The following is a 26,054-nucleotide window of genomic DNA, read 5'->3' as shown; positions in this document are numbered from 1 at the left end:
AGATCCAGATCAAGGCTTTTATGTCAAAGGAATACCAAACACGTTAGTGGACATTTTGAACTGTTCAAGATAATGCCAACATTTTTCAGTCAGGTTTGCATTCAGTCCAGGTCTCTGTATTGACTCATTCTAATCACACTTGGGTGTTTATACAGTAGTAAGCAGCAGAAGCAATACAGATTCTCTCTGAAAGGCCCAGTGAGATCCATAAAGAACTTTGGGCGACAAGGGGGCTTACGGGACTGAGGCTGGACACCAAATTTAACAGAGGAGAGGAATGATGCCTGCACATACAGATGATTTTATTGCCACTTTAACCACAAACCCACTGACTCACAGGCCATTTTTGTCTCTATAGGAAAAATGGTCACATTACTCAGTGCTTTGTCAGGCTCTCTCCACCTCAGGATTGAACTTGCTACTTTTTTTGTCCTTAAAACGCTTGGGATGTCATGCCTGCTTTTATATGCATGCAAAATGTGCACTAATTGCAGATATTTGTTAAACCTTAGTCATCCTGTGTGTTTATCCTATCACCGCACCTGAAGAATAACTGTTGGAAATGTGTATTAAACCCAGCTGTTCTAATCCTAAGAGATATACTGTATGGAAATGTTCACTGTAATGCAACTTGAAGGTAAAATAAACATGCATCATGCATTAACCTGAAAGCACTTTTATTCTATATGCTAAAATGCAGTGGAAATAACCAGACCTATTTTTTTTTTTCTGTTGAGAGGGTTTTTCCACCTAGATTCCCGTAACCAATTCCAAAAGCCCAGTGCTCAGAACTCAGCTGTGAACTCACATCAGCCTTCACAAGTGTCCCTATGGGTTGACCATCACCAGTACCTTTGCAACTGTTGTTCAGCACCTCTGCTTTAGGCATTATGGGTCAACACTTGCATTGGAAAGCAAGAAAATAAACATGATTTATTTCTTTAAACTGATTTTCATTATGTCCCAGCAATAGCAAGGCCCCGCTGAGCTTCCTCCAAGATGCTGGAAGGAAAACAGCTATTTTACAGCTTCTACAGTGATTCATTTATCCAACCGTCCATCCAGGCGTTTTTCATTTATCAATCAATCGATCATCTCTCTCTCTATGTGTCTGTCTAACTGTCTACAGTCTATCTATCTATCTATCTATCTATCTATCTATCTATCTATCTATCTATCTATCTATCTATCTATCTATCTATCTATCTATCTATCTATCTATCTATCTATCTATCTATCTATCTATCAGTCCATCTATCTATCAGTCCATCTATCTATCAGTCCATCTATCTATCTATCTATCTATCTATCTATCTATCTATCTATCTATCTATCTATCTATCTATCTATCTATCTATCTATCTATCAGTCCATCTATCTATCAGTCCATCTATCTATCTATCTATCTATCTATCTATCTATCTATCTATCTATCTATCTATCTATCTATCTATCTATCTATCTATCTATCTATCTATCTATCTATCTATCTATCAGTCCATCTATCTATCTATCTATCTATCTATCTATCTATCTATCTATCTATCTATCTATCTATCTATCTATCTATCTATCTATCTATCTATCTATCTATCTATCAGTCCATCTATCTATCTATCTATCTATCTATCTATCTATCTATCTATCTATCTATCTATCTATCTATCTATCTATCTATCTATCTATCTATCTATCTATCTATCTATCTGTTACAAGAAACTATCATCTTGACACAATAAAACTGTCTGTGACTGCCCTCTAGTGCTCAAGTGAAGTGAAGTGTTTTATGAAAGACAATTGAAAACCAAAAGAACTTTTATTGTCCTTCCTCATAATTCACACATTTACTTATTACAGTTCAGCTACAGTATTTCACTCTGCTAGCAGAGTTGCTTTTCTTTCTCATAAAGTGCAGCTTGATAGACATACATGATATCCAGTAACTTAAATATAGCTATTTCAGAACCACCAGCAGAGACAGCTGTCAAATCCACCAGTGGAACAAATGAAATGTTTTAAATGTAATCAGACATTTTACAATTGATTCTTGGTTATTGTAGTTCCAGTAAATAAATAAAAATATTCCTGCAATTATTTGATCTACTTTCATGATCAAATCATGCTCACCCCAGTTCTTTACATAAACTGTCCATACTTATAACTTTGCTCGATATCTTCTCAAAACCTTATAACAATAACCACATTCATTAAACCATGCTTTACAATCTTAACTTACTTTGACCATCTTCATATTCACTTTTCACTTATAACCATCTTCACATTCACTTTTTACTTACAGCTTTTATCTAAATATCCTTCATTTATGGATCAATCAAAAACACAAAGAACACCAGGATCTACATGATGTTCATAAATTAAATTTAAAAAACAAAAGTAAGGAAGACAGAAATGACAAATTACATTGTTCCTGACTTCGCAGCAGCTTGATCTGTAACGGCCCGGTTTTCACTCATCTGTCTCGCGGTGGATTCATCAGCATGAGACTGGCTCATTATGGATTGTTTCTTGGTGGACTGGTTGGTGATAGACTGACTTGCGGTTGAGTGGGAAGCAACAGACTGTGACGTGATGGATTTTGTGGTCTTGGCCTGCTTGAATGTGGTGTGAATTGTCTTCTTCCTCTTGACGTGGAGGATCTCCATTGCATCGGGATTGATTCCTGGCTCCTGGAACTCCTTTGTGGTCTCCGTCTGCTCTGTGGTGGACTGCTGTTGCTCCTGGAACTCCAGCTGTCTCTGCAGCATCTGAGACAGAAGAAATGCATTATTAGCGAGAGAAAATAGAGGCAATTTGGTGATGTGGTAAAAATGCAAAAAATGTCAAACTCAAGACAATTGCTCTGTTCCAAAACCTAGTGCCCTGCATACTGAGGCAGCATTTGAAGACGTACTCCTGACTTGAAGGCCATACCCAACTTAAAGGGGAAATCTGATTTTCTGAGCAGTATGATGTAGAGCGAATAAGTCATATTTAGATCTATTCAGATAATGTATAATATTGTGATGTAGAGTTGTATCTCACCATTAGCTCTTGATACTTAGCGATAGCCTCGTCAGTGGTCACTCCTTCAGCAAGGCCCAGTTCTGCTGCACGGCGGGCCATTTCTGCCTTATGAGAGCCTGGTGGGGTCCAGCCCACACCTTTAATCCAGTTCAAATCTGATTTGTAGTTCACCTGCAACCACAGATTTAGAATCATTAAACCTTGCTACATGAGGACAACTATAAGTCACTGCAATGTAATATTTTCACATGCACATTTCTCCAGACACATTAGCATACAATACAGTTTGTCATGAATCATTAAATAATCCCAAAACTGTTCTCACATCGCTTTGCAGCTGGTAGGCCTGTTTAGCGTGTTTGACGTTGAGCTGATTAGCATCACAGGTGTAGTCATGAAGATGCTGGCGATAGTTATGGTTGCTGAGCTGAGCCTGGCTTTTCTTAGCATGCAGGAACTCAGGCTGGTCACCATGGATTTTAAACTGAGAGCGTGTCTCCTGGGACTGCCTCTTGTACTCTTTGTCACTCTGGAGCTTCCCTACAGCCAGCGAGTGTCTCATCTTGGGGTCATCCTCGACGCTGAGGAGGCCCACCTGCTGACCCTTTCCTTTGACAAATGCCTCCTTGTAGCGGAACTGAGAAGGAAAGGTACAACATATATTAAATTACAGTTCTAAAGCTGTGTTTTACTTAAGAAAATGGCAAATAAACGTTTTGATTTTGACTTACATCACTAGCAATTTCTCTGGAGGTTTTGGCTGTTTGGAAGGGAATGGCGTCTAACCTGAAGTCAAAACCTGCAGACTTTACCTGCTCACCTGATTTTTTATACACTTTCTGCAAAATAAAAGCAAAAAGGGACATAGGTGATGTTAAGTTTTTGCTGCTTAATTTTTTTTTTCTGAAGGATCATGTGACACAAGACTGAATTAATAGCTTCACAAAAATAAATTATATTTTAAAATATATAAAAATAGAAAACAGTTATTTAAAATTTTAATATTTCACAATTTTACTGTTTTTGCTGTATTTTTATCAGCCATTATGAGTAAGGGCTTTATGAAGAGACTTCTTTCACAAACATTACAGTGGGCGAAAAAATTATTTGTTCCCCTGCTGATTTTGTACATTTGCCCACTGACAAAGAAATTATCAGTTTATAATTTTAATGGTAGGTTTATTTTAACAGTGAGAGACAGAATAACAAAAAATCCAGAAAAATGCATTTTAAAAAAGTTATTAATTGATTTGCATTTTAATGATTGAAATAAGTATCTGACCCCTTGGCAAAACATGACTTAGTACATGGTGGCAAAACCCTTGTTGGCGATCATAGAAGTCAGACGTTTCTTGTAGTTGGCCACCAGGTTTGCACACATCTCAGGAGGGATTTTGTCCCACTCCTCTTTGCAGATCCTTTCCAAGTCATTAAGGTTCCGAGGCTGACGTTTGGCAACTAGAAACTTCAGCTCCCTCCACAGATTTTCTTTGGAGTTAAGGTCTGGACACTGGCTAGGCCATCCTAGGACCTTAATCTGCTTCTTCTTGAGCCACTCCTTTGTTGCCTTGGCCGTGTTTTCAATCACTGAAATGCTGGAATACCCATCAACGACCCATTTTCAATGCCCTGGCTGATTTGATGGTACATGGCCCCGTCCATCGTCCCTTTGATGCGGTGTAGTTGTCCTGTCCCCTTAGCAGAAAAACACCCCCAAAGCATAATGTTTTCACCTCAATGTTTGACGGTCGAGATGGTGTTCTTGGGGTCATAGGCAGCATTCCTCCTCCTCTAAACACGGCGAGTTGAGTTGATGCCAAAGAGCTTAATTTTGGTCTCATCTGACCACAACACTTTCACCCAGTTCTGCTCTGAATCATTCAGATATTCATTGGCAAACTTAAGACTGGCCTGTACATGTGCTTTCTAGAGCAGGGGGACCTTGCGGGCACTGCAGGATTTCAGTGTTACCAATTGCTTTCTTGGTGAATATGGCCCCAACAGCCTTGAAATCATTGACAAGATCCTCCCGTGTAGTTTTGGTTGATTCCTCACCATTCTCATGATCACTGAAACTCCACGAGGTGAGATCTTGCGTGGAGCCCCAGACCGAGGGAGTGTTTCTTCCATTTGCAAATAATTGCACCAACTGTTGTCACTTTCTCACCAAGCTGCTTGCCGATGGACTTGTAGCTTATTCCAGCCTTGTGTAGGCCTACAGTCTTGTCCCTGACATCCTTGGACAGCTCTTTGGTCTTGGCCATAGTTTAGAGTTTGGAATCTAATTGGTGGATTGCTTCTGTGGACAGGTGTCTTTTATACAGGTAACATTTCACTCTTTAAAATGCAAATCTGCAAAATTTATAACTTTTTTGAAATGCGTTTTTCTGGATGTGTTTGTTATTCTGTCTCTCACTGTTAAAATAAACCTACCATTAAAATTATAGACTGATTATTTCTTTGTCACTGGGAAAAACATTCAAAATTAGCAGGGGATCAAAAACTGTTTTCCCTCACTGTAAATACATCTTGCAAGAGTACCAATCAACAGCTGGCTTACATCGCTAATTTGTTCAGCGTTGATCTTTGCTCTGATGAAGTCAGGATGATCAGGTGGTAATGTGTACTTGTGCATAGAGTCAGAGTCCCCAGACTTATACATCCTCTGAAACAGGACAAAACTCTTGTTATTCACATCACCCAAAACAACCGCTAGAAATACACAATGATGGAAGAATGCTGGGTGAAGTTTACCTCACTACACTGCATGTAGCTGTTCTTTGCATGGATGATATCAGGTGAATCAGCAACTTGAGTGAACTTCAGACTGTCAGGATGTTGACGATACTTCTTCTACAGGAGGTAACGATGAAGAAAAGCATTCATTATTAACCATGATTTTATGCGGTATGATTTTATCGTAGTATGCTGTAATACTTCACTAATATAGGTGAAACAGGTTTAAAAAGAAAACAATGTTATCCATTTGGTACTTGATTAAAGTGTGAAAAGTGGGCATTTTATTCCAGAACTGATCCAATGCCCTTACTATCTTTCTGGCCTTTGAACATGGTAATTACATTGCTGTCTATGCAAGGTTAGAAAGCTCTCGGATTTCATCAAAAATATCTTAATTTGTGTTCCGAAAATGAAAGAAGGACTTACGGGTTTGGAATGGAATGAAAGTGACTAATTAATGACAGAGTTTTCATTTTTAGGTGAACTAGCCCTTTAGGAATGTAAACAGGCTCGATTTTGACTTCATGTTGAATTTAAGTGTGACTTACATCACTAATGAGATCTCCAGCTTTCTTTGCAGACTCCAGCTGGGGTGCGCCTACTGAGTCCCAAGCCACTCCCTTCATGAAGTTCAGATCTGATTTGTATACATTCTTTGAAAAAGAAGGACGACAAGATTATAGTGTTTGCCTCATCACTCTTCTATGTTATGAAAGCAAAACTTGTTCATCTTTTATGTTCTTTCTCACCTGGCTCTGCAGGTCATATGCCTTTTTGGCCCACTGCACCTTTATATCATCAGGCAGGACTGTGTAAGAGTGTAAGTGAGTCTTGTAATCCTGGTCACTGGCCAGGGCCTGGGCTTTCTTGGCATGAACCAGGTTCACCATGTCTAGAGGCAGCTGGTACTGGCCACTAACAGACGCAGCCTCTTTGCGATAATGCTGGCCACTCTGCAGACGACCCATCTCTAAGAAGTGCATTAGGTTTGAGTCTTCATAAACACTGCGAGCTCCGATGTGCTTGCCCTTGTCTAGTAAATGGTTGTGCTTGTACTGGACCTAGGGCAAGGCAAAAGAACATGTGAATGAGTTTATCAGACCTGTTTTTGACCATAGATGTTTATGTGTGTAAATTTAGAGGGTACGAGGGTATTCTTACATCACTAGCAATGCTGGTAGAGGCTTTTGCAGCCTGGAAGGGGATATCCTTCATGGTGAGTTTATAACCCTGAGCTCTGAGTGTATGCCATGACTCCTTGTATTTAACCTGAAACAAAACAGAAAATGTTCAAACTTTTTTTCTCTAACATCTTGCATGTGGGTTCATTTTAATAGCTTCTTCTTTAGAAATGAGCTATCAACTTTATTTTAAAATAGGGGATTTTTTATGATGTACCAATATCCATAAACACTAAAATAGACTTGGAAGGCTCATCTTACATCACTGAAGTTAGCAGCGTTAATCTTGGCCTGGGTGATTTCAGGTCTCTCGGCAGTAATGGTGTAGTTGTGCCTGAAGTTCTCTCCCTTTTCTTTGTACAAGCGCTAAATAACATCAGACCACAAGACATTATATTTCCTGTTTCGCTGGAAATCACAAAACAGAAACAATATTGGTAATGTTCTCCTACCTCATTAGTGATCTTGTTACTGGCCTTAGCATGCACAATATCTGGAGAATCCGTGACAGATGTGTGTTTGAATGAGTAGGGCTGCTGGCGATACTTTTTCTGATAGGCAAAAGAAATATATAATAAATACATATATAATGCATACAATATAAAGTATGCCTTAACATTCAAAAGTTTAGAGTCTGTAAGATTTTCAAAGCTTTTGAAAGAAGTCTCCTATGCTTGCCAAGGCTGCATTTATTTGATCAAAAGTTCACTAAAACTGCTATATTGTGAAATTATCCACCTTATTTTTCCTGTAAGAGCGTGCACGTCCATTTGTAAATTTAATAGGTCTGGCTTCTAGAGTCATTCGCTTCCAGCTAATTTTAGCTGTACAAAACAGCTTGTTTGCTGCTTGATATGTCACACTGGTGTGTCTTACCATATTATTTTAATGTAATATCTTAATTATGAACACACTGGCTTGTAGTACAAACAGTTTTGCTGTTTATATCATAATTCTGACTTTTTTTTCTCAGAATTGTGATATAAATTTGCAATTCTGACTTTTATTGTCAGAATTTTTATTGTGAGTTATAAAGTCAGAATGGTATAATGTAAACCCACAATTGCGAGATATGCAAATCTGATTTTTTTTTTCAAAGAATTGCGTGACAAACTCACAATTCTGACTTTTTTTTCAGAATTGTGAGATATAAACTTGCAACTATGAGTTATAAAGTCAGAATTGTGAGATATAAACTCGCAATTGTGAGTTAATAAATTATAATCCTTTATAATCCTATAAATTATAAAACTTTTTTTCACAGAACTGCATGATATAAACTCACACTTCTGACTTTTTTCAGAATCGTGATATATAAACTCGCAATTGTGAGTTATAAATTCAGAATGGCATGATATAAACACGATTACGAGTTAAAAAGTCGGAATTGCGAGACATAAACTCGGAATTCTGACTTTTTTTGCAGAATTGTAAGATATAAGCTTGCAAATCTGACTTTTTTGTGAGATATAAACTATGAGTTATAAAGTCAGAATTGTGAGATGTAAACTTGCAATTATGAGTTATAGTCAGAACTGCGTGATATAAACTCGCAATTGCGAGTTATAAAGTCAGAATTGTGAGATATAAAACTTTCAACTATGAGTAATAAAGTCAGAATTGTGAGATATATACTTGCAAATCTGACTTTTTTCAGTTTTATGAGATATAAACTTGCAAACTATGAGTTATAAAGTCAGAATTGTGAGATATAAACTTGCAAATCTGACTTTTTTAGAATCATGATATATAAACTCGCAGTTGTGAGTTATAAAGTCAGAATAGCGTGATATAAACACAATTGCGAGTTATAAGGTTTTTTTCAGCAGAATTGAGATATAAGTTTGCAAATCTGACTTTTTTCCTCAGAATTGCGAGATAAAAACTCGCAAATGTGACTGTCACAAAATTGCATGATATAAACTTGTAATTCTGACTTTTTTTCTCAGAATTGTGAGATATAAACATGCAATTTTGAGTAATAGTCAGAATTGCGTGATATAAACTCGCAATTGCGAGTTATAAAGTCAGAATTGTGAGATACAGTATAACTCACAATTGCGAGATAAAAACTCAAAATCTTTCTCGCAAATGAGTGTTTATATCTTGCAATTCCGACTTTTTTGCACAATTGCAAGTTATAAAGTCCAATTTTGATGGGAAAAAAAGACTGATGTGTTTTTGCATATTTATATCTCACAATTCTAACTTAGTAACTCGCAATTGCATGTTATAAAGTCAGAATTGTGAGATATTCTGAGTTTATGTCTTGCAATTCTGACTTTATAACTTTGTTTAAATCACACATTTCTGACATTTTTTAGAACTGTGAGTTTATATCTCAATTCGCAAAAAGTCACAATTGTGGGTTAAAAAGTCACAATTACCTTTTTTATGTTTTATTCAGTGGTGGAAATGAGCTTCCATACATTTCTTACTATAACCAATGTTAAAAATAGTTGTTATACTTCATATGTGATACTTTTTATGTGACACTGAAAATTTTGTGAAAACCGTGATACATTTTCTTTCAGGATTCTTTGATAAATAGGTAGCTCAAATGAACAGCTTTAAAAAAAAAAAAAAGATTCAATTATTTTATAACAGTGTACAAGTCTTTACTGCCATTTTTGATCAATTTAATGCACCCTTGCGAAATACATTTTTCAAAACAAATCTTACTGAGCCCAAACTGTTGAACAGTAATGCAGATGACCATCCTGGATCAAGATGTTAAAATCATACCTCACTAATTAGATCTGTGGCCCGTTTGGATCCCTCAATCTGTAGGGCACCAGTGGCAATCCAGGCCGCACCACGAAGGTAGTTCAGATCAGAGCGGTATTTTTTCTGTTGCATAAATAAAATGTTTAAGAGACTTCTGTGGAACAATGCCTATTAGTAATACTAGTGCAAGTGTATTGAATAAGCCATTACCTCACTCTGCAGGTCATATGCTCTCTTGGCAGCCTGCACTTTGAGGTCATCGGGCAGTGTTGTATACTTGTGCAGTGTAAGTCTGTAGTCCTGATCGCTGATCAGAGACTGAGCCTTCTTAGCGTGGAGCACATCCAACATATCCATTGGTAGATGGAACTGAGAATGCACCTTAGAAGAGTCCTTTTTGTATTTGAGCTAAGGAAATAGAAAGTTGATCAATCACTTGAGCATGACCTCTCTAACTCATATTTGTAGTACTTGCTCATTCTCCTGGAATACTTACATCACTCTGTATATTTGTGGCATGCACAGAGTGAGCAATGTTTATGTCATCCTGCAGTCCCTTTAGCCCAATCATCTTCCCTTTCGTCTTCTCAAACTGTGCTTTGTATTTTTGCTGGAGGTAAACATTTGTACAGTTAGACAGACGGATAAACAATACAAACTGTAGTTTGTCTATTGTGTACAAAATACTCACATCACTGAGGATTTCTGAGGAGGATTTGGCTGCTTGGAATGGAATAGCATCCAAGCGCAACTTGTAGCCACCATCTCTGATCTTTCTCCAGGACTCTTTGTAGTGTGACTATATAGAAAAGAATTCTAGTTTTAGCAGTTTAATGTGGAAATTCAGTTGTTTGTGCATGGGTTTAATAGGTTCTGAAACAGGAACAGCAGTGTGTGTAATGGATTCTCACCTCACTGAGGTTCATGGCATTGATCTTAGCCTGCACATGCTCTGGAATATCTCCAACCAGTGTGTACTTGTGCATTTCATTCTCTCCTTTCTCTCTGTATAATCTCTGTTAACATGAAGAAATCTTAAATGTTCACAATGACATACATTGCCTTCAATTCAATGCATAGTTTCACAGAATAATTCATAGATGTATAAAATGAAGACATACATCAAGAACCAGTTTGCTGCTGATTTTGGCCTGGACCATCTCTGGTGTATCCTCCACGCTGGTGAACTTCAGAGCACTCACATGCTGTCTGTATTTTTTCTGGAACAAACACAACACATGGCAAAGATTTATGTGAATTGTCAGTGCTGGGAGATGTAGAGTGTGTTTTGAATTTATTGTACGAACTGTCTCTTGGGTGTACGGCCCCCAAGGTCTTTGTTTCAAGGACGATGTGGTTCAATCATTTCATAATACCTTTAAACAGATGCGTAATTGAAATGCTAGCCCCAGGCATGTGCTTCTCTATTTTAGCTGAGTTTAACATCTGTACTTAAAGTGAAGTGCATCTAATAATAGTCATGGCTTCTATCCTAAAAGCAGCACTTGATGTCATAACGTGTCTCTTTTTAAAATTTAAAATTTAATTTTTTAAAACATTCCATTTATCACCCGGTTTAAATTTATACTAAGTATTCTTTAGTAAATAAAAAACAAAAGCAAAATACTCTTTTAGCCAGAGGTGCTGATGAATTCAGAAAATTGTTCATTCATATTCCTACCCCTGCTAAATATAACCTATCATCTAAGCTATTTGCTATGCAAGCATTTCATAACAGCTCTTCTAGTGGTAATGTACGCTCTTAATTTTTAGAGAGACCTGCCGATGACCTAGACCTAGTGACTCCTCAAGTTGCTTGATTTTAGGAGCTGAAAGATGAACCACTATTACATTAAGTGTGTATGGTTGGTCATGTTCTTGAGAGGTCGATCTGTACCTCGCTGGCTAAATCTGTAGCTTTTCTAGCCTGCTGTACATCCAGGGATCCGGTGGTCTCCCATCCCACTCCTTTCATCCAATTAAGGTCAGAGCGATACTTTTTCTGTGAAGAAAACAAAGTTTTGGTGCATATAATTCAGGGTCAGAAATTAACTTTTCCATTGGGGCAATATTTTACATTTGTGAGGGCAATTTTTATAATCAACCTTATTATTAGGAAAAAAACATATGTGACCCTGGACCACAAAACCAGTCATAAGGTTAAATTTTACAAAACTGAGATATATACATCACATGAAAGCTCAATAAATAAGCTTTCTATTGATGTATGGTTTGTTAGGATAGGACAATATTTGGCCGAGATACATATATTTGAATATCTGGAATCTGAGGGTGCAAAAAAATCAAAATACTGAGAAAATCACCTTTAAAGTTGTCCAAATTAAGTTCTTAACAATGCATATTACTAATCAAAAATTACATTTTGATATATTTATAATATGATTTTTACAAAAAATATTCATGGAACATGATCTTTACTTAATTTCCTAATGATTTTTGGCATAAAAGAAAAATCAATAATTTTGACCCATGCAATGTATTTTTGGCTATTGCTACAAATATACCCCAGCGACTTAAGACTGGTTTTGTGGTCCAGGGTCACATATGTTGTCTTTAAATGTCAAATACTTAAATTTACCCAATTACTTTAATCAATATTTTTTGACACAAAAGTTATACATGTAAAAAAACAAAAAACGTTTTTGTTTCATTTTGGGCACTTCTGGCTTCATAGACAAACATGTCGGTCCATGATGTTAGCCAAATTTAGCACAAGTTATGCAAAATCTCCCGTTACAATCACTGAAGCTACAAAAATAATATTTTATTTACATCGTATCTGCACTTTGTTGTTTTTGATGAAAATTTGTGAGTCAGCGTTTTCAATCGCCTCTGATTGGCGCATTTTCAGCGCTGACTAATCTAAGCACCTCTGATTGGCCAAAGCATTCCACCATTTAAAACGCGTTTGATTGGTTATAAGACTCAACCCTATACAAAACAGTGCGTAAAAGCTGATGCAACTAATGTAATTCCGTTTATTGACTTTTTCATTCATTTTCACATTTTTTAAAATTGCGATAGCCGTAATACATTGTTTAATTTTGCAAGGAATTTTTGTGTCCCCTTATTGAATTTAAGGGGCATTTTTGATCATTTTGGTCCCATTTTTGCCACAAGCCCTCGTTAATTTTTCATGACCTGATAAAATTCCAAACAATACGCATACTTTGCCTTTACAAGTCATTATATTGAATGCTGGGAAAGCTCTTACATCACTCTGTAGGCCGTAGGCTTTCTTGGCCCATTCCACCTTCATATCAGTGGGCAAGATGGTGTACTCATGTAAGAATGTTTTGTAGTTTTTCTCAGTGGCCAGTTCCTGGGCTTTCTTGGCATGGGTGAGGGTCATCATATCGAGTGAGGCACTGTGTTTGGTCTTGGTGTCCTCATAATCTTTCTTGTAGTTGAGGTCACTCTGAAGTTTGGTGGCCATGGTCGAGTGAGCCAACTGAGAATCATCTGACACAGTCTTCACACCAATCATCTTTCCTTTTGTCATCTCATAATCTTGCTTGTACTTCACCTTCATAAATAGAATATCAAGAATGTTATATTAGATTACCACTCACGATACCCAAGTGTCTTTTTGAGTGCCAGGTGAGTCATGTGTATCAGTAGGGTGTATCAGTAGTCACTCACATCACTGGCGAGATCTCTGGTTGTTTTGGCAGCGAGAATTGAAAGCGAGTCCAAGCCTAGTTCAAAACCCTTCTCCCTTTGCTCATCCCAACTACTCTTATATGTTTTCTGAAAATCACCAATTTAATGTGTTGGTTAAAAACAGGTGGTGAGTTGTTAGTTCATGTGTGGGTTATTGGTGCTACGTAAGCAAAAGGTTCAAGTGATTCAGTTCATACATCACTCAGAAGCTCTGCATTAGCTTTGGCTTGCTTGAAGAGAGGCTCATCTTTGCTCATAGTGTACTGGTGCATTGTCTGTTCAGTGCCCGCTTTGTACGCCAGCTGAGGATGAGAAAAGGCAGATCAGTCTCAGACAGGACTCCAGTTAAATGAGAGAAATATCTAGTCGGATGGATCATATCTTACCCCACTCTGCAGCTCCTGGCTCTTCTTAGCATGTATGATGGAAGGAGTGTCTGCCACTTGTGTGAATTTCACTCTGTCCACCTTCTGGCGGTACTTTTTCTGTACATAGGTTGTAAATGCACAGTTAGAGTAAACTAGTGAAGTCCAGTATTGTCTTCCTGGTGAAGACCAAAGAAATCTTGGTGGTAAAGCTAGTTAAGAAGCTTATGAAAATGCTGGTGACCGATATGCATGATATGACCAACCTCACTAACTAGTTCTCCTGCCTTCTTGGCTTGTTCTACATCCAGGCAGCCATCAGATTCCCATCCGACTCCTTTCATCCAGACCAGGTCTGATCGGTACTGGTTCTAAAAGAGCCAAATCAAATATCCATATCAGGGTCAGAAATGGACTTTTCCATTAAGGGGCATTGATTTTTCAGGGGTAATTTTACATTTGTGAGGGCAATTTTTATAATTACCTTATTATTATATAAACCATATGTTGTCTTTAATGTCAAATACTTAAATTTAACCAATTACTTTAATATTTTAAACTGCTGTCAATAACAATAGACTGTTTAAAATTGTATCTAAATTATACATGTAAAAAACAGGAGCTCATAGGGCTGCAATATTATGACAATATTATTTATATTGTAATAATGATTAATAATTATATAAAAAACAATATACAATTTTTGTTTCGTTTTGGGCACGTCACATTCTGGCTTCCCAGAAAAACATTTAGGTCTATGATATCAGACAAGTCTAGCACGAGCTATGCAAAAACTCCCGTTATAAAAGCTACAAAATTAATCTTTTATTTGCATCATATATGCACTGTGTGTTGTTTATGCGTTTTTAGCACTGGCTAATTTAAGCGTCTCTGATGGGCGTGTTTTCAGCGCTGACTAATCTAAGCGCCTCTGATTGGCCAATGCATTGGTAAGTTAAACAGAAACACGTTTGATTGGTTATAAGGCTCAACTCTGCAAAAATTAATTTCTGACCCTGATCCCTTATAGCATGCATAAAGGTACAGAGTGTGTATCATTCTATTCTAGTTTTCAAACAGACATTCTTCCACTTACATCACTCTGCAGTTGGTAGGCTTTCTTAGCTTGCTGCACTTTCATGTCATCGGGCAGGACGGTATAATCATGTAACCTCTTCCTGTAGTCCAAATCACTCGCCAGGGCTTGGGCCTTTTTAGCATGATTCAGATTCACCATGTCCAGAGGCAGACTGCACTTGGATTGAGTCTCTTTGGAATTCTTTTTATAAGCAACCTACAGCAAAGAAATTTGATTTTGTTTATTTTTTATGCTTAATAGCATCTGAAGAATCTGTGACTTTGAGTACTCAAGCTTACCTCACTGCTAAGTTTGGCCACCTGAAGGGAGTGCATTGTCTTGGAGTCACTCACATCCATTCCAATGGCTTTGTCTTTGTTCTTTGTATATGCTTCCTTATACTTGATCTGTGCAGCCCAAGAAATCAAATCAACCCGAGGAAAATTTTAATGAAGTTCACATATAAACATTGAACATTTGTTTCTTACATCACTAGCCAGATCTCGAGAGGCTTTGGCAGCTTTGAGTGTCAGTGTGTCCAGGCCGATATCACATGCTTTGGATTTGTTCTTCTCCCAGTCCTCTTTGTATTTAATCTGGGAACGTGCAGGAAGACAACACTTAACAACACAATCAACACCTGTGAACTATATATATGGATGACAAACAATGTGACAACGTTCTGGAATGTTTGAGTATAGGCTTACATCACTGGCGAGCTCTCCACTGGCTTTGGCCTTTTTCATTTCTGGCATATCTTGCGATAATGTGTACTGCGTCTTTGTCTTCTCATAGTTGGATTTGTAGTTCAGCTTGAATGAGAGATTATATGTGAGGCCTAGATATGCTATAGGCTATTAAATTCACTTAAACACAAGGACAAATTAAGCTTACATTGCTGAACTGATGGGCATTGATTCTGGCTTGCACAATTTCAGGAGTGTCCGTAACCTGGCTGTATTTGAGCTTGTCGATATGCTGTCTGTAGTTTTTCTGTGTGGGGAAAAATGACATCCATTTAGATTAGCTTGCATGCTTACAAGCGTGAAGCTAATTTGTCAGCACTATTCAAGCAAGTCAGGATGGCATAATTACTAAGCAGAATAGCCAATACATGAAGTGTAGTTTATGGACACAACAAGAATGATAGACTTACATCTTTGAGTGGCTCCAGTTTCTTCTGGGACTGATAGGATGGAGTGATGGTGGCTGGATAGTTGTACTCACTCTGCACATTCTTTTCCTGTTCATATTCTGATTTGTAGGCAATCTGAAATCAGATGGTATTAGAGTACTCTGAATTATGCCTGGCAATTCTGTCTGGCAATTATTCTAAATAAATAAAAAGAAAACAAATAGATAAAATAGAAATAGAATACAGAGTTGTAGTGCAATTAAATATGAACAACAACAAACAAACTATGCATGAGAATATGTTCAGAAAATAGCTTTCGTCTTACATCACTGGCAAGCTTTCTGACGTTCATGGCATGCATGGTCTTCTTGTCGATGCCTCCTCCCTCATAGTGCCCTTTCATGTTCGTGTAATTCTCCTTATATTTATTCTGCAATCACAAACAGAGTGAATAAGCTGGCACATGACTGCACACACGTTGCCAGCACAGCAACACCTTAAATATAGAATATGCTGTCATTCTTTGTATATAGCAGTCATATCACTGACGAGGCACTCACATCACTGGTATACTTGGCGATCTTTGACACATTCTTGAACTGTGGCGTCTCGCAGTAGTTGATGCTGTGGCCCTTGGTGGTCTCAAGGTCCTTTTTGTATTCAACCTGTAAAATGGGAGGATGTCTGTGTCACGTAGGCAATCATGTTGTGGAATTTAAAGTCTCTACCACTTGTGCTGCATACAGAAAACCATGTGAAAACCATTGTAAATCAGGGTAGGATGAGCATGTGGTATTGTTTATGCCATCATCAGGTATATGCTGTGGTATGCAGAAGGATCTACTGGTCAAGTGAGAGGGTGAAAATAGAAAGATGATGTGGCCCCTGGGGTTGTGTGTTGTCTTTGTTTATGTCTGTGGGTGGCTGGGCTCATGGGATGTGGAGAATGCAGGTGTGGAGACATTATGTCTGGCTGAGCCGATGACAGATGAGTTCACTGATCCTCTTTTTTCTTTTAGCACTTGTGCATCCTAAAATGCACTCTGGAAGGCATGTTACAAATCTATAGCTAACTAATCAATGCTGTTTTCAAATATGTTTAATGGGCAAAAGTAAATACAGTTGAGGGCAAAAGTTAATATACACCTTGAAGAATCTGCAAAATGTTTATTATTTTATCAAAATAAGGGGGATCATGCAAAATGCATGTTATTTTTTATTTAGTACTGACCTGAATAAGATATTTCACATAAAAGATGTTTACATATTGAGAAAATAATAGCTGAATTTGTTACTTGAATGATCTACAGCTGTGTTTTATTTTTATTTTTAGTGGTAGTTTGTTCATGAGTCCCTTGTTTCTCCTGAACAGTTAAACTGCCTGCTGTTCTTCAGAAAAGTCTTTCAGGTCCCACAGATTCTTTGGTTTTTCAGCATTTTGTGTATTTGAACCCTTTACAGCAACAATAGTATGATTTTAAGATCCATGTTTTTACACTGAGGACAACTGAGGGACTCATATGCAACTATTATAGAAGGTTCAAATGCTCACTGATGCTTCAGAAGGAAACACGATGCAATTTGAAGATAAGGGTAAATGTAACTTATTTTGTCTTCTGGGAAACATGTGTACCTTCTGTAGCTTCTGAAAGGCAGTACTAAATGAATAAAGAATAAGAAAAATGTACACATCTTCATTCCGTTCAAAAGTTTACACCCCTGGTTCTTAATGCATGGTTTTTCTTTCTGTAGCATCAGTGAGCATTTGAACCTTCTGTAACAGTTGCATATGAGTCCCTCAGTTGTCCTCAGTGATAAAATAATACAGTCATTGTTAGAAAGGGTTCAAATACCCAAAAATGTTAAAAAACAAAGAATTTGTGGTACCTGAAGGATTTTTCTGAAGAACAGTGGGCAGCTTAACTGTTCAGGACAAACAAGGGACTCACGAACAACTATCACTAAACCAAAAAAAAAACAAAAAAAAAAAACAGATGTGGATCATTCAGGTAACAATACAGTATTAGAGAATCATGTGTATGTAAACTTTTGAACAGGGTCATTTTTATAAATTCAACTATTATTTTTTCTTGTGGACTATATGTAAATGTCTTTTATGTGAAATATTTTATTCAGGTCAGTACTAAATCAAAAATACCATGCATTTTGTATGATCCCTCTTATTTTGGTAAAATAATTAATATTTTGCAGATTCTGCAAGGTGTATGTAAACTTCAACTGTATGCCCTCCATCTGTTCTTCTGCACCTGATGGCAATGGACCAAGGGCGTAAATCGCTCACCTCGCTCACAAGCTTGTTGATGTTGCGTGCACACTTCAGAGACAAGTTGTCATCAGTGTTTAGAGTGTGGTATGCAGAAGTTCCCTTCATCTTGTTTGAATCCTTCTTGTATTTCAGCTGCAGGTTAAACACGGAGAGAAGGGGATGAGAAAGGTGTTTAAACACAATACCAAAAAAGAGCTCAATCTACTGTGCAGGATGCCTGATCTGACAGGATGAATTCCTGTGAGATGAGAGAACATACACAATCAGTCATTTAGACAGTCAGTGTGTCTAAATATGTCCTTTTGATGCCTCTAGAGTGACAACACTGGATTACTGGCAGGAGTCATGGGAGAAAATGTACATATTCCACTTGAGATAGTGATGACAGGCCAAGGTGAGAAAACATTAACTGCAATCAGTGTTATTTTGGTACTATTTATATGCTGTTACAGTTTTTTATTATTATTTTGGCTTGTATTTTTCTAGTTTTACATACTTCTGCTGCACAAGCACCAAATATAATAACCCGTAGCAGATCTATACAGGTGAAGCTGTGGATGGTGGATGGTTTCAAAGGAACTCTGAAAGTGCTGCAAAATGCTATGGTGAATGCTAACCAGTCATTTAAATGTAAAGCCATTTAAATATAACCCTGAACACTGACTGGGACAGAACCTGTCTAATTCCCACTGTGAAAAGTGGAACATCTTATATATGACAGACCACTTTAGCAGTGAGTATGTGCTGATACTCACATCACTGGCTAAGTCATGGGCTTTCTTGGCCATCCGGTATCCAGGGGTAATCATAGCAGGGAAGCTGCCCTTGCCCTTTTGCTGTTCATATTCCTCAGTATAGGCATGCTAAAGGAATCAGAGACATTTAGTATAACCATATGTGAGGATGTAACCATATATGATGTAAAGGCACTGTATGTGCAAAAGAACACTGTGTCACCTGACTGAAGTGTTCTGCGTTCTCTTTGGCCAGAGCAAACTCTGCAGATCCGGCATCAGTGCTGGCCTTGCCCTTCATCTCCTGCTCGTATTTCTGTTGATATTTCACCTGCACAAAAACAACACTAGATTACAACTGGCATGCACTTGCAGCTGACATTTACATGTAATTTACACATTCGGACACTTACTTTGCTGGCCATCTCGCCTGCTTTTTTGGCCACCTGGTATCCAGGAGTGAAGTGGGCAGGGAAACTGCCTTTGCCCCTCTGCTGTTCATAATCCTCAGTGTAGACATACTGTTTTTGTGGACAGAGATGCACAATTAGGGCATATAATATTGAGCCACAAAGATTTTTTTAAGATTCTATTCACTTACATCACTGACAATCTTCCCCTGATTTTTAGCTAGAAGTACATCAGGAGTATCTGTCACAGTGGTGTACTTTGACACTCGTTCTTCATGGCCTTTTTTATACTCCACCTGAATGAAAAAGAAAGGAACTTAAAGTGCGTCTGGTAGGACAGAAACTGGACATTGAAACCGAGACTTCACTTACATTGCTAGCCAGAGTATTGGCTTTCTTTGCCATTTCATATCCTGGAGTGATCATAGCCGGAAAACTACCCTTTCCTTTAGACTGCTCATATTCCTCTGTGTATTTCACCTTTGAATCAACATATAGCATCACAGATAAGAAACACAACTTGTGCAATGACTAATCACATAAACGGGCCATCAGATGACCTGTCCTGGCTTGGAATTTGTAATTGCCTGAAATGCCCTGGTTTTGGCTTTTGGTCACAATTGGTTGATTATGTACAATGCTTGCACACCATTGGTCAGTCATTACCTTAAGCAAGAATGAAAAGAATAAGAAAACAAAGCTAAAACTCTGGCATTTTAGGCAATTTAGAAATCCGGGAAGTCCGGGAAAAAAGAGAACGTATGGTTAATCCACAATCGCTTCCATATTTAGCTTTAGTGGACAGTGTTTTGTAGGGCTGGGAAAATAAATCAGTGCATTGCGAATCGAGAAATGACACTGCATCGATTTTCCAAATGCATCACTTTTCTCTTTCGAATGAATTCCAAGCCTTGAACAGCAGATGGCACTGCATGCTTTAGAAACAGCCATACTCTGCTTGCTTCCAATTCCTTACACACACTTGAACCTAAAATAATAATTCATAAAGTTTGAAAAGGTTGAAGTGAATTACAAGGGTATTCACAGTGGGCTGTGTTTACATTAGTCTCGTGTTATAAAAGCATTCTGAGCTGATGTACAATAGTGTGTTTTTCAATCGGTCATATTGGCGGTACTGAACATAAACAATGCCACTGAATCAAATGGAACTTGTAAATTTAGCTGATTATTGCTGCTGAAAATGGGCAATTATTTTCATGTTTTGTGCTGTACTAATCAGTCAGACCGAGAAAAAAACATTTACCCCCGGTTTCACAGACAAGGCGTAAGCCTAGTCCTAGACTAAAATGTAAGTCTGAGCTGTTTCAACTGAAACAAAATTGCACTGATTGATCTTAAAATATATCAGTGCCTTTGTTTTGTCTCAAGATGCACACCAGTAATGTTTTTTTCTAAGCATGTTTATAAAAATTACTTAAATGTCCTAATTGAACTATGGCCTAATCCTGGCTTAGTCTAAGCCCTGTCTGTGAAACCGGGCCTTAGAGTACTATAGACTGCCAAAAGCTATAACAAATCAAGGAACTAAAAAAATTGTGGTTGGCCAAACTGAACCAAGATTTTCAGGGCAAGAATCTTGACATTTGTGTTTGTTTTTATCATTTCTGTTCAGGTAGGTGAAATATTAGGCTAATATTTTAATTAATACCGCTCATATGTGTCTTTACCACCTATTAACTTTAGTTTGTCAAAATATTGCACCCTTTCCTGCTTACAAGTCCTTCTCTAAATGATTTAACAGCTCCCACACATATTTTCCATGTTTTAGACAGCATAAATTAGCAAAACTAATTTTCAGTAGTACATTAACCGTGCAATCCATGCTGTTGTTTACATCTGAATAAATCCAATGAGGCTGCACATCCGGGTAACTGACCAAATCGTGACATAAGTGCTGCCAAAAGTTATAACAAATCACGGAGTGCAAAAAACTGTCAAGGAACAAAACGCTAGTGATGGGAAAATGAAGCTTTTCGAAGCACCGAGGCTTTCCCATCAACTGTATCATAAAAAGGTTCGTTACTCGAAGCTTTTCAACTTGTTGCACACTAATGACATCTTGTGGACAAAGGTGGAAAAAGTTGCTTTCGCGTCCCAGATCTTAAAGCGATTTTGGACAGTTTCATCAAACACATCAATTTGTGCTATGTCAGGAAAACAGTAATTTTACTCGAATTGATCTGTAAATAAACGTTTTAAAAAAATTATACAAGTACAAGCATGGTTCATGTAGGCATATATGTTCAAAGTAAATTAAGAATAATTTTGACTAATATTAGTATTAATTAGAAGTGCTTGTGAAGCAAGGATAACTATAAAATGAATATGCACAAAACTACACATGCACATATTTATCCGTATTATGATTTATTCTTAACAAAAAGTGAATGACACTTGATACTTGCACAAGGGGTTCGCGTTATTTGAATCAGAATATGAAGCAGTCACGTGGTTGTGTGCGAAAACGAAGCTTCGGACGTCACAGGTCACGTGGTTATGGACAAAACGAATCAAGCTCCGATACAGTGCTTCACTGTGAGATGTTTCGTTTTTTTGAAACAAGCTTCGAAGCTTCGGTGTCAAATGTCACATCACTACAAAACGCGTTTGTGGTTGGGCAAGAATCTTAACAACATTCGTGTTTGTTCTTATCATTTTTGGTCAGGTAGGTGAAATATCAGGCTAATATCTTAATTAATACTGCTCGTACATGTCTTTAGCACTTATTAACTTTAATTTGTCAAAATATTGCGCCCTACCCTACTTACTTAGTCATTTTCTATATGATTTAGCAGCCGTTTTAGACATAAATTAGCAGAACAACGTATTCAGTGGTACATCCATATGAGTAAATCAACATAAGGGCTTTTCTTCTTGAGCATCTGAGTGTTTGGTTAAAAAACTAGATCAGATCGCCATCTGCTGGTAAAACTAAGCTCAGAGTCCAAAAATCGCGGTGCATTACGAATTGATCTATGAAGCATCGATTTATTGTCACAGCCCTAGAAAAATTGTGAGAAAATGAACCACAAAATCTTGAGGAAGTGTCGCACAGCAGGACAAAACAATATTGATACGTTCAACCCTCACACTAAACTCATTACTAAAATGTTGTGTTTTAAAATAATATGATAAAATGTTACATTTTCTATACTTAATATATGTAATTATACTACAGTATACTGTACTAATATAAAATAATTACTTGTGATTAACAGTTATTAGAAATATGACAGAATTTGCTACTACCACAGTTTTCTGAGAGAATACTACACCAGAAGAAATATAAAGATTCTTAGATTTTTAAAACATGCACACCATTTCAGTCAAAAAAGTTCACTTTGGAAATGTATCCTTACATCACTGGCCAATGAGACTCCAGTTTTGGCATGTAACATGTCAGGTGTGTCTGCTACCGAGGTAAACTGTGACACACGCGTTTCATGGCCTCGTTTATATTCCACCTGCAGCCCAAATTACCACATCAGGTCACCTTGTAATACATCATCATAATTTATCTATTTATCGGTGAAGCAAAAAAGCAAGAGGCTCATTTTTCATTATTTGAATCAGATAACTCACGTCACTAATGGTCTTCTGTGCCTGGCTCACACGTACAATTTCCTGGCTGGTAACGCTGCCCGAGTAAAATGATTGTTGCCCCACAAATTCAGTTTGGTAACCTTGCTGCTTTTAGAAAGATTAAAAACAGTCACATGTTATGTTAAAAAAATAGTCAACAGCTACAACATAATGGATTTCTAGTACTATTTTCTTCGGTTACACACCTGACTGGCAAGCTGGCTGGCCTTACGAGCTTGCTCGATTTCTTTTGATCGCATGTCATAGTGGAAAGTGGACATGAAACGTTCTCCTTCTTCTCTATATTTATTCTAAAAAGCAGAGAGATATAAATAAAGGTTAGTACAACAATAATTTACAATGCAGTTTTTGTGATTCCTGATATATGAAGAATGGCGGAATATCACATACTGTAGAAAGTCATATTCAGAGATGTACAACATCAGTGATGCTAGTGTGTGCTATTTTTCCACTCTATTTAGGTCATTTTCAGGAAAGAAATTAAATTATACATGTGACATATACATGTGGTCTGCGTTCTGTTAATCTCCATGTAGGCCGCTTTAGAGCCCACTGACAGACAGGGGCAGCTGGGGATCCCTCAGAGAGAGATTCAGAGAGAGAGAGGGAAAGGAAGCTAGGAAGGAAGAGACGTAGGCCGTGTTCATGTGGTATAAATTTAAACAGCAAATACATAAAGAAGGCCAGAGAAGAGTATCATGTCACACCACAGAAATAACTAGAGAGATGCAGTTCTCATTCCAAACCGGTAGAGTCACCAGGGACTTTGAGCTCTCCTAAAAACAGACCTTTAACCCAGCTCATGTAGGGGGTATTACAAGCAAAATGACCCATGTTCGATTCTTTAAATACTTTTGCTTGTAAATCAGATAGCAATATCCAGACAGTAAATACACTGACCACCACTAGTTTAGCACCAGGCTGCCTAAAAAGTGGAAGATTTTTAGAAGAAAAAATCTATATCATATATTTAAAAATATTATATTTTCTGCATACTCATGTTTAAAACAGTTTATGAGCTCAAAATATTTAAGCAAAACTATTTTTAAAGTCTCAATAAGTAAACTAATAAGATAAGTTCAAGTAAGCAAACTAAAAAGATAAATTAGATTCAGATCTTAATATATTTATTCATTTATTTAAAGTGGTGTAATGTACAGTCAACTGTACATCAATTGACTCTAATGTACAGTCAATTGATGTGTGGTTTGTTAGGATAGGACAATATTTGGCTGAGATACAACTGTTTGAAAATCTGAAAATCAAAATATGAAGATAATCGCCCTTTAAAGTTGTCCAAATGAAGTTCTTAGCAATGCAAAAATTAAGTTTTGATATATTTACGGAACAAAATTTACAAAATATCTTAATAGAACATGATCTTTACCTAATATCATAATGACTTTTGGCATAAAAGAAAAATAATGGGTCAAAATTTTGACTATTGTTACAAATATACCTGTGTTACTTAAGGCTTTGTAGTCCAGGGTCACATATTTTATATAAAAACACCTCAATTTAACAGCATTACCTCAGAACTTCACACTTGTAAATACTTCATCAAATAATGTTACAGAAAACCAAAATACAACTTGAATTTTTATAAAATCATTTTTTTAAAGCCTCAGGATTTCAGGTTTATTTACTACAGTACTTTGCCAGATATACAGTAAGTTTGGGTTGCATTTTGTGGTGTCTGTGACGTAAACAAAACCTCACCTCACTGACTGCTTCAGATTGCTTCTTGGCGTTGATGTTGACAGGGGTCTCATAAACACTTGTAAAGGTGTTGTTCTTTGGATTATGCCTATGGGAAATACAGTAAGAGAAATAATTAGATATTCAGCACAATAAATGGTCAAATTATACAGTAGGTACAAATTAAGCCTTTAGCCACAAAGAAACAGAAAATAATGCTGATTTATTAAAACACTGAGCCTTAGTTGTTACTAAAAAGACTGTTAAAAACTTACACTTGGCAGTATGGCCTTTTCTGATGGCTGACATAATTATTGGCAGTCAGAACCATCTTACAAACCTCACAGTGAAAACATGCTTTATGCCAATTCTGAAAGAGAAAAGAGAGACATACATGCAGAGTGTGAGAAAATTAAAACTAAATTCATATCCTTCTCCTCAAATCTGTCAAACTTAATTGGTCCAAAGTAGTCTTGCTGACGTAATAGAAAACGTGGTTCGATTTTTGAGACGCATGTCGTAAAGACTTACCTGACCAATGAGATTGATCTTCTCCGCTGGGTACACCACAAACCCACACCTGGCACACTTTTGAACATTCATATTTGTATCAAATCAAACCAGCAACTCCAAAGAAAAAGAAAAACAAGTTGTACGAAGCACAGGAAAGCAAGGCGTCCCAGACAGTCCCTTGTTCCCACTTGTGTCTCAGTCTCTGTCCTGTGTTAAACTTAGATCTGCTCTCGGACTGAGACCCTGTCTAGTACATGTCAGTGGGTGCAGAGTTCCAACCCTCTTTAGCTGTTGCCGGTCAGCTGACTGGTTGACCAGCTGTCAGTTACTTGAAAGGGGAGAGAGATGTCACTGAATTGTGATCACAGTGTTGTTCACTTTGAGTACATTAGTCAGAGCTTTCAGACGTACTTTAAATAGGTAAATGAAGTCACGGCTATAGATCATTGCATGCGTTCTGAAATGCCTTAGTTTCTAGCCTGTGCTGTCATGGCTTTCCGTCATTTTCTCAATTAAGATTGTATTGTTCATGCTGTTATATACTACATAACCTTTAGATATTGTGATCAAGTCATTCTCAAAATATGGTGACCCTGTATAAAAGGCATCCTTCTATAATTTTTATGAAATAGTTTTAAATGTTGGATGCTACATCAATTTTTTTGTTTGTTCTCGCTGGTGTTATGAATTTTTATAAAATAGTATTCTGAAAAGGTCAAAGGTCAGAGGAAGAAGAAGCTGTTCAAATGGGCACATGATTATTATTATTTATTTATTTTTGTCTGGTTATTGACTAAAATTATGTTTGTTTTAAAAAATGCAATTGACAGCATTTTATTCATGTTTCATGAGAAT

At 37.2% G+C, this 26,054-nt stretch overlaps 1 protein-coding gene across 2 annotated transcripts; it reads right to left on the bottom strand.

Moving 5' to 3' along the window:
- Window positions 1-1,797: 1,797 nt before the first annotated feature.
- nrap (nebulin-related anchoring protein) lies at window positions 1,798-25,399 on the bottom strand. Of its 2 annotated transcripts, XM_073828111.1 has the most exons (43): window positions 25,218-25,399; window positions 24,962-25,056; window positions 24,708-24,795; window positions 23,174-23,278; window positions 22,968-23,072; window positions 22,745-22,849; window positions 19,737-19,844; window positions 19,556-19,660; window positions 19,368-19,475; window positions 19,178-19,285; window positions 18,976-19,083; window positions 18,236-18,352; window positions 16,494-16,598; window positions 16,259-16,363; window positions 15,955-16,068; window positions 15,693-15,791; window positions 15,506-15,610; window positions 15,287-15,394; window positions 15,098-15,205; window positions 14,817-15,014; window positions 13,987-14,091; window positions 13,742-13,840; window positions 13,553-13,657; window positions 13,335-13,442; window positions 12,907-13,218; window positions 11,569-11,673; window positions 10,793-10,891; window positions 10,583-10,687; window positions 10,363-10,470; window positions 10,168-10,281; window positions 9,882-10,079; window positions 9,690-9,794; window positions 7,397-7,495; window positions 7,206-7,310; window positions 6,925-7,032; window positions 6,513-6,824; window positions 6,312-6,416; window positions 5,779-5,877; window positions 5,585-5,689; window positions 3,756-3,863; window positions 3,350-3,661; window positions 3,043-3,195; window positions 1,798-2,765 (listed from the first exon to the last, which is right to left on the bottom strand). In XM_073828111.1, the coding sequence occupies exons 1-43, from the start codon at window positions 25,287-25,289 to the stop codon at window positions 2,418-2,420; spliced, it is 5,583 nt and encodes a 1,860-aa protein (XP_073684212.1). In that variant the 5' UTR covers window positions 25,290-25,399; the 3' UTR covers window positions 1,798-2,417. The 2 variants fall into 2 exon arrangements, with proteins under 2 accessions (XP_073684212.1, XP_073684213.1); XM_073828112.1 differs by lacking the exon at window positions 22,745-22,849.
- Between the last annotated feature and the right edge of the window lie 655 nt (window positions 25,400-26,054).

This window comes from Garra rufa, chromosome 22 (assembly GCF_049309525.1).
Source record: "Garra rufa chromosome 22, GarRuf1.0, whole genome shotgun sequence".
NCBI lineage: Eukaryota > Metazoa > Chordata > Actinopteri > Cypriniformes > Cyprinidae > Garra > Garra rufa.
Note: the sequence above shows the minus strand (reverse complement) of the source record. Positions and strands in the feature narration are given on the sequence as shown.